Here is a 9,755-nt window from a genome sequence, read left to right on the forward strand (position 1 = left end):
AATGAGTTTTTTGGGTTCATTGAGAACATGGTTGTTGTTCAATAATAAAATTATTCCTCAAAAATACAACTTGCCTAATAATTCTGCACTCCCTGTATAATAAAAGAGATACTCTGCCCTCCCTCCTGGCCAGCTGATCTGCTTGTCACTTACTGGAGCTTTTAGTTTTGAAAATGATGCCTGGTAATGAAAAAAAAAAAAAACAATTGACATGATCAAAGATTCAGTCTACCTATTATGCGTCCAAAAGAGGACTGTGGAACCTCCAAAATCTCTGAGACAAGTTCACATTCTGTGAGCAGGTTCTCCAGGACACAGCGGGCTAGTAAGACCTGCTCCTTAGAGCCCTGAAGCAGGAAACATACGGTCGTCTTACATTCATGATCTCCTGAATCTGACATGACCCTCACTTGAGCTCCAGACTTCTCAGTCACCTGAAAAGTTAGCATACAAAGAGAAAGAAAGACTAGCTCAATCTGTGAAACTAATTTAAGACCCGCTTGTAAAACGTGGAACTCCAAAATTGCAATTGAGAAGTAGCAATGGCATACTGAAAAATAGAAAAAATCTTATATAGGTATGCAGGGGTGAGGCATTAATTCAAGAGAGAATTTCCTCAGTGTAAATATATTCAGCTGCATACACACAGGGACACTTAGACGTTATCATATCTTCATGGTGCTAACAATCAGACTGAACTCTAAACTTGAGCTGGGAGGCAACTGAATACAGCTAAAATACAACTGAGTGAAAAAAATAACAATCCATCTCACTTCAATACTTTTTCTAACACATTAAGTAACTAAGAAATGAATCTAAGAATACATATTTACTGAATAGTATTTTAGGAAAATAAAAATTACATTAACAAAGTAAATGTCCAATTCATGGTCACTGGGGGGCTGGAACCTATCCCAGCTGCCTTAGGATGAGGCAGGGTTCACCCTGAACAGGTTGCCAGTCTCTCACAGAAAAACATTCACACCTATTAGCAATTTAGAATCATCAATTAACCACCCCCACTAATAATAATAATAATAATAATAATAATAATAATAATAACAACAACAAATTGTATTTATAAAGCGCCTTTCAAGACACCAAAGGACACTGTACAATAGGATAAAACACATAATAGAACAATGACACAATGAAGAACAATAAAACAAAAGCACAAGATACAGTGGGTTCACAGTGAATATGCAGACTTGAACAGATGGGTTTTGAATTGAGATTTAAACTGGGGGAGAGAACCAATGTTTCTTACATCAGGGAGTAGAGAGTTCTACAGCCTGGCAGCAGAGCAGCTAAAAGCTCTGCTTCACATGGTGGTGAGGTGGAAGGAAGGCACAGAAAGCTGGATAGAAGAAGATCAAAGTGAGCAGGCAGAACAGGTAGTGCTTAACAGGTCACAAAGGTAAGGAGGAGCGAGGTTATGAATGGCCTTGAAGGTGAGCAGAAGAAGTTTGTATATTATCTGGAATTTCACTGGGAGCCAGTGAAGTTCCTGAAGAACAGGGGTGATGTAGGAGGGGGTTCTGGTGATAATGCAAGCAGCAGAGTTCTGAACCAGTTGAAACTTATGGAGGGATTTTTGGGGAAGACCATGCAAGAGAGAGTTGCAGTAGTCAATGCGGGAGATAACAAGACTGTGGACAAGAGTGGAAAGAGAAGGACGTAATCTGTTAATATTGCTTAGATGGAAGTAGCCAGAACAGGTGAGATTATTGATGTGAGATTATAGGAAAGTGAAATGTCTAGGATGACACCAAGGCTCTTCACCTGAGGAGAAGGGAAAACTGTGGAGTTATTGATAGTGAGTGAGAAATGGTTCGCCTTCAGAAGGTCAGATTTGGTGCCAATAAGGAGGATTTCAGTTTTATCCTCATTGAGCTTTAGAAAATTAGAGGACGGTGATGTCATCAGAGAGGGACCGGCGCTCAGCATTGCAGAGTGAGCACAAGGAAAGCGGCGGGGCCAGACAGCATCACCGGCCATCTGCTGCGGTGCTGTGCTGACCAGCTAGAAGGTGTGTTCACTTCGATTTTAATGAGTCCCTGGCGAAGTCTGTGGTCCCCACATGCTTCAAGAGATCAAGCCCTCATGCCTGAATGACTACCGGCCAGTTGCACTGACCTGAAGAAAACCATCTCCTCTTCCATCCCAGACACCACAGATCCGCTCCAGTTCGCCTACCGACCCAACAGATCCACGGAGGACGCCATCGCCCACGTCCTGCACACAACCCTTAGCCACGTGAACAAGAAACAGGGTAACTATCTAAGAATGCCATCTCCAACAACGATGGATGAAGTGAAGAATCTGCTCAAAGACGGCAAGACCAAGGAGCTGGTGGTGGACTTAAGAAGGAGTCAGCACAGAGACTACAAGCCCATTATCATTAATGGAGCTCCAGTAGAGTGTGCAGTCCTTCAAGTATCTCGGTGTCCACATCTCCTCAGACCTGACATGGGCTGCCCACATTCAGGTCCAGACCAAAAAGGCTAGGCAGCGCCTGTATCACCTACGACAACTGAGGAAGTTCAGGGTCTCTCCAGTGATCCTCAGGACTTTCTATACAGGCACTGTGGAGAGAATCCTCACACAGAACATCACATGCTGGTATGAAAACAGCGGTGTCAAGGATAAAAAAAAACTCTCCAGAAAGTAATCCATATGGCAGAACGCTGCTGCAGGACTGCTCTCCCTTCCCTACAGGAAATTTACGTCAAGAGATGCTGAACTAGAGCAACTGAGATTTTGAAGGACCCGTCCCATCCCAGCAACAAACTGTTCCCGCTTCTGAAATCAGGCAGAAGGTTCTCCACCATCTGAACAAAAACAGAGAGGCTCAAGAGGAGTTTTTGTCCTCAGGCCATTCGTGTGTCGAATCAGCAATCACCCTTAAGTGACTGAGACAGGACTCATTACCACATTCTCATATCATCCTGATCTTTCTGGCCTCACTATAGCACAGGAGACTTTAACACCCTTCCCACGCAATGTACACAAGCTGTAAATTTCCAGATTGTTTCATTTTATTTTATTTTATTTCTATTTATATAATGTACATAACTCACCCACTTGCTGCACATAATGTCCTCTTTGCATATACTCATTCACTGTATACAAAGTTCTGTCTGTCTCGCTCTTTTTTTCTTTGCACAGTCGAGGAACGTATCAGGTCACATTTCACTGCGTGTTACACCTGTATAACCATGCACGTGACAAATAAAGAATATTGAATCTTGAATCTGAATCTGAGATAAACCAGGATTTTAATTCGGATAGACATTCTGTAAGGGAAGAAGGTGGGAGGGAGGAATCAGGTCTGTAGGAAAGATATAACTGGGTGTCATCAGAAAAACAGTGAAAGTGAAGATCAAATTCTAGAGGGAGGATGTATATTATGAAGAGATGAGGGCCTAAGACTGAATCTTGGGGGTACACCAGAAGTGACGGGGAATAGACGAGAGCGGAATGATTTCAGTTGAATAAACTGGGAGCGGTCAAGGAGATATGATTGAAACCAGGCTAGGGGTGTGTCAGAGATGCCGAGAGAGGAAAGTCTGCTTAGAAGGACGGAGTGAGAGATGGTGTCGAAGGCTGAGTTCAGATCCAAAAGGGCGAGAATGTCAAGAAGACCAGTGATCTTCTCGACATTAGTGACTTTAGGTAAAGCAGTTTCTGTACTGTGACATGAACGAAAACCAGATGTCGATGTTATTATTAACCAGTTGTGAATAAAGTTGCAACTACTTTTCCGAGTATTTTAGAGATGAAGGGTAGATTAGAAATCGGATGGATGTTGTTAAAGTTGTTAGGATCTAAAGAACGTTTTATCAGTATAGACTGCCCTGTATTTGGCTCCATCCATCTTCCCATCAACTCTGACCAGCTTCCCTGTCCTGCTGAAGAGAAGCACCCCAGAGCATGATGCTGCCACCGCCATATTTGACAGTGGGGATGGTTCAGAGTGATGTGCAGTGTTAGTTTTTTGCCACACACAGCGTTTTGCATTTTGGCCAAAAAGTTCCATTTTGGTCTCATCTGACCAGAGCAGCTTCTTCCACATGTTGGCTGTGTCCCCCACATGGCTTGTGGCAAACTGCAAAGGGACTTCTTATGGTTTTCTGTTAACAATGGCTTTCTTCTTGCCACTGCAGTGCACGACTAATAGTTGTCCTATGGACAGATTCCCCCACCTGAGCTGTAGATCTCTGCAGCTCGTCCAGAGTCACCATGGGCCTCTTGGCTGCATTTCTGATCAGCGCTCTCCTTGTTCGGCCTGTGAGTTTAGGTGGACGGCCTTGTCTTGGTAGGTTTACAGTTGTGCCATACTCCTTCCATTTCTGAATGATCGCTTAAACAGTGCTCCGTGGGATGTTCAAGGCTTGGGAAATCTTTTTGTAGCCTAAGCCTGCTTTAAATTTCTCAATAACTTTATCCCTGACCTGTCTGGTGTGTTCTTTGGACTTCATGGTGTTGTTGCTCCCAGTATTCTCTTAGACAACCTCTGAGGCCAACCTCAGGGCAGTTGTGGAGCTGGTAGAGACAGACCCTAAAAGACTGGCAGCTGTAATTGCAGCAAAAGGTGGTTCTACAAAGTATTGACTCAGGGGGCTGAATAATTACGCACACCCCACTTTTCAGTTATTTATTTGTAAAAAATGTTTGGAATCATGAATGATTTTTGTTCCACTTCTCACATATACACCACTTTGTGTTGGTCTTTCACGTGGAATTCCAATAAAATTGATTCATGTTTGTGGCTGTAATGTGACAAAATGTGGAAAAGTTCAAGGGGGCCGAATACTTTTGCAAGCCACTGTATCTATGCTCTAGCTGCGCAAGCTTTGGCCTTCAATGCTCGGAGTTCATAGGTAAAACCAGGGAGCAGAGCGAGTGAAGGAAACAGAGTGAGTTTTTACAGGAGCCAGAGAATCAAGGACATTGAGTAAACAATTTTTATAATATAATAACAAATCATCAGGAGCAGAATAGAAGTCCGGAATCTGAATATTGTCCAGTCTGGTAGTGAGAATGTCCATACAATGTTCTTGATGTTGTGGAATGAGATGAGACGGTTTGGTTTGGTAGAAGAGCAGCTGAGACTGAAGGTAAATGAAAGGAGGAAATGGTCAGTTATGGGAATTTTAGCAGCAGAAAGATTCGAGGGAGTAAGACCAGAACAGCAAATCAAGTCCAAGGTGTGCCCTTTGGAGTGAGTGGGAAAAGTCAATAAATTGTTTAAATTCAAAGCCCTCGAGACAGGGGGGAAAGTCTCTGGTGAGCAGAAGGTCATTATTATATATTCATATTATTATATATGAATGCTGAAATCTCCCACCAAGATAACATTTGGGGAGAGAGATGAAGGATGGGTTAGCAGATTAGCAAAGTCACTGAGGAAGACAGGGTTAGGTTTTGGGGGGTGTACAGTAGCTATGATGGTGGGAATGGGTCCAGTCAGCTCACATGCAAGGCACTCTAGGGAGCTAAAGGTATGAACATTAACTGGCAGGACCTTCAAGTGCTGACGAAAAATGATCGCGAGACCACCCCCACGACCTGAGCAGCGAGGTTTAGAAAAGCAAACAAACCCCGGAGGAGTAGATTCATTTAGCGGAGAAAAGTCATCAGGTTGTTGCCAGGTTTCAGTTAAACAGAAAAAGTCAGACTTATTGCAGAGTACCAAGAGAGAACCCACACAAACACAAAGTCCCCAGCCAGTTGGTGGATTTGAACTCAGGACCTTCGTGCTGTGAGATAACAGTGCTAACCACCATGTTGCCACAAAATAAATGCATTCCAGTTATTTCCACTCATTTACAATAAACGTTCAACCACACGGAACAAGCAACAAAGAAGCAGACAGTGAAAAAGTCTGAACAACTCACCATGTCTAAAAATGTGGCTTGGCATCGGTACATGTTCCTGTACACCTCTATAGGAAGCGTCATCTTGGACACCTCAGTGTTGGGACCCTGATCTGTTAATATCAATCATATACAGATAAGCTCATAATAAAATAAAATCTATTAATTATCATACACAAGTTAGGTTTGGAATGATACCTGTTCAATGGGAGATACTTACTGCTCTTGGTGCCGTTTATGTGGCGATAGATGATGTAGCCCAGAGTGGCCCCGACGGAAAGCCCTGCAGCCAGAGCCACTATTTTCCCAGAGCTCAAGCTGGTCTTATGACCTTCCTTCACTGCATCCATGACACCTTGTGCACCCTGCAGGATGCTTTACCTAAACACACACACGACACAAGTCTCCATCCATTGGTACTATCAGCCTTATTAATGATCTACTCCTCCTTCTTCCATCCATGTTGCCAGCTACAGTTTATAGAATGTTTTTATTTGGACATCTTATTGCTTCGTCCTGAGAATGACCCCTTATTGCAACACAGAAACTGTGGCTCTCAAGAATAGTCATCAGCACACATTGTGCCACATCTACTTTGAGCTAGGTAAACATTCATAAATAATATGATTAAGAGCAAAGAGAATTTAAATATCAGTTATTTTTATAAAGATATCTTTGTTTCAATTAACAATAAATAAAACATCAAAAAGAAAATTTAAACAGAAAAAATATATACTGTATCAGATGTTGCTAAAATTCAAATTCAAAAGCCCAGGACCTTTGAATTAGTTAAACAAAAGATTCAGGTCAGGCCACTACAAATATTCTTTGTTTTTTTAAGAGGTGGACTTTCTGCTGTTTTGGATCATTGTGCAGCTCCAGAACCCAAGTGCACTTCAGCTTGAGGTCATGAACAGATGGCCAGACATTTCCCTTCAGAAAAACAACTTCATTTTGTGTTTACTTGCGTTATCTTTGTCTAATATTTACATTTGTTTGATGATCTGAAACAGTCAAGCGTGACGAGGAGGAAGGAAGGAAGGAAATCAGGAATGGGTCAAACACTTTTTTTTTCTTTTTACACCACTATGTATATACATACACAATGCAGTACTGAGGGTTTCTATTAAATTCAGATTTAGACAAAACTGTACTTTCAAATATGGACCATCTCATTCAAAAGAGAAAAATGATTACATTGGTGTGGCTCCCAAAAATCAACTGTCTCAATGATGTTGCATGTTGGAATAACCTCACAGGTACTTGGCCAATTTGACCAAAAAAATGTAAGACTTTCTGTAAGATAAAAATAAACCGAGGATCAGTAGAAAGAAAACATGGACATTGAGACAGAGGAAGAAATATAAATATATAAACATAAAATGTGATTTTTCCCATCTGAGACGATCTATACATCTTTATGTGATGTGTGTATTGGAAACATTGGCTTGAAAAAGGAATATGTACAATGAGTAATGTTTATTTGGATGGAGTGGTTTGTCATATGAAATTATTCAGAAAAGCGTTTTGAAAAGAGACTTTCTGGCAATACTTACAAATGAGAGAAAATATTTTTAAAGGCCAATTTATCATGAACAAGAACCAAGTGAGTCACTTTTTGGATCTTTATGAAGTTGCACATAAGGCAGCTGTGCTTTATAAACTGTTAAACAAATAGAAAAAGGACACCTTCAGTACTCTGAGGATTTGGCAAAAGGACCTTGGCTGTGCAATGAGCAAGAAGAACTGGTCTGGAGTACTCTCCAATACTAATAAATACCTTTTAAAAAGGCCCATGGAAAATTCATGCCATTTCTAAAGTAATACATGGGTTTTATTTTACCCACTTATAGTTTGGATGTAATGTGCAACAATTTCTGTTGGAAATGTAAATCAGAAAAGGAACATTTATTCATGTTATTTGGGAATTTAAACAAGTGTATCCCTTTTGGGAAAAAAAAAAAATCTAGATCGTGTAGTGGACTGGTTAAGTTTGATAATACCCAAATCACCAAGGTTATGTTTTTTCTGAGACCAGTCGGTCTTACCCACTGCATCCAAATACTGCTTTGTGGTGACAAAAGCAGGTGCTTTTACAGCCACAAGAATAACCCGAAGAGTATGGAAAGACACATCCTCCCCAAATTTCAAAAACTGGACAGAAGCTGTAAGAAATTGGATCATACAGAAAATGTTGGCAAGAATTGACTATGATACTAAAAACTTTAGATCTTTGAGAGGGCAGTTTGTAGAAATGGTTGTAGGTTAGAATCTCAAGCCCAGCCTTTCTTTGTCTTTCTGTTTTTATCCCAGTTTTCTTCCACTCTCTTTTTACATAGGCATGTAGTTATGATCAGCGCATTCACGGAAAATCAAATAATGACCCCGTCTGATCTCGTTAAACAAAAAATTTAAGAACGACTTTCATGACTCACACTATTGAGTGTAGGCTTCAACCCAGCTGCCTTCTAATGAGAATCGTACTTAAAAACCCATTGAATGCGGCATGTCTTCCTAAATATAACAACGTGATAATTGCACCCTGCATGCATTTGCTCAGGAGTGTATATATTTTGGGCATTTGATAGTTCTGTTTAGCAGCAGCTTACCACTTTAGGACAATAATATAGAACAAATATTACATTTAGATTCGAATACTGCATGCAGTCTCCTCGGACCTGCTCATACAAGATAAGCTAGCTGCTGCTTTCAGCACTGACACAAGGTAACTAAACGCCACTAGCATGCTCAGATACACGATATCACAGCCTTTATATGTTTTCGACGCTAATACGATTTAGAATCAACGGCATTTTGGAAAGAGTTTCCACTCCCTTCCCACTCGACCTTACCTGTCGATTTGTTAACCTCCTAGGAGGAAGTTCTCAATAAACCGGAAACAATATTTAGTATTTAATTTTCGAATATTGAATTTTCTAATGTGCAGCAGCAAATTAGCTATTAACACTAAAAAAACACTTTATAAATAATTCACTATGAAAAATCTATTAACCACAAACGTGATTATTTAAATGAAACATTTTATTTTAAGCCGTCAACCGGAAGCCCACTTCTCGCTGTGCAAGCTGCGTGCAAGCTCTCTCAGCCCAGTGACTGTGAAGAAGAGGCGTTCCCCTCAGCACCACCTGGTGGCAACAGACAGACATCACAGACAACCTGTGTGTCAACTCTTGTGTCGAATACATTCATTTGTTTTAATATTTGAGCAAATTTGTCGCTATTCCAATATTCAAACAAAATGTAAAAAGTACAACTGCTGACCATATTTTGTACTGTCAGTGAAACCAGGTGTTTTACTGAAAAAGGTACAGGCAAAACTTTAGTTTTCTAGAACCTTACCTGAAGGTTACAATTTGGAGAGCGATCTAGGACTATTTCCTGAAGGTAAGTTATGTAGAACCTTAAGAGAACTTGTTTAAACTGTTGATGTTATGGGAGAACCTCAGAGGACCTCCAGGGAATATTGCCTTCTATTAGTGCCTCAGAGAACATATTGCAACCACTACAGCTGTCTGGAAACGTCAGTCATATTTAAGGGCATTGCCTATAGTGATAGCTACAAAAAAACAAAAAAAGACGTGTTTTTTTTTTCAGATAAAATGTAAAACTGTACGAACACATATTTTTTAATTGGGTGTAAAATTGGTGCAATATCATTCTTCTCTTAGGATGGAAAAGAGAGCTTTAAACAGACTGATGTTTTTCAGGTAAGTAGGCATAACAGGAGAGAGATGATACAGGAATATAAACATCCTTATAAATTGTCAAAGGAGCTTGCAAAGAAAAGCGTCTGGACTTCTTTAAGTTGCTTGAAGACGTTTCACCTCTCATCCGAGAAGCTTCTTCAGTTCTAAG

At 40.7% G+C, this 9,755-nt stretch overlaps 1 protein-coding gene across 4 annotated transcripts in view; it reads right to left on the minus strand.

Annotated features, from left to right (window-relative positions):
- The window catches only part of tdrkh (tudor and KH domain containing), a 27,863-nt gene extending 19,092 nt beyond the window's left edge, over nt 1-8,771 (minus strand). For 3 of the 4 annotated variants that reach the window (XM_005749514.1, XM_005749513.1, XM_005749511.1), the window contains exons 1-4: nt 8,732-8,771; nt 6,100-6,260; nt 5,901-5,992; nt 233-434 (exon numbers count right to left, since the gene is read on the minus strand). In XM_005749514.1, coding sequence (XP_005749571.1) covers nt 233-434; nt 5,901-5,992; nt 6,100-6,229 — 424 coding nt within the window. In that variant the 5' untranslated portion in view covers nt 6,230-6,260; nt 8,732-8,771. Of the gene's footprint in view, nt 1-232; nt 435-5,900; nt 5,993-6,099; nt 6,261-7,076; nt 7,170-8,731 lie in introns of those variants that run through there. The other variant, XM_005749512.1, reaches the window with a different exon arrangement.
- Nucleotides 8,772-9,755: the final 984 nt, after the last annotated feature.

The sequence above is a fragment of the Pundamilia nyererei genome, unplaced genomic scaffold (genome assembly GCF_000239375.1).
Source record: "Pundamilia nyererei isolate P.nyererei 1_Seehausen unplaced genomic scaffold, PunNye1.0 scaffold00248, whole genome shotgun sequence".
Lineage (NCBI taxonomy): Eukaryota > Metazoa > Chordata > Actinopteri > Cichliformes > Cichlidae > Pundamilia > Pundamilia nyererei.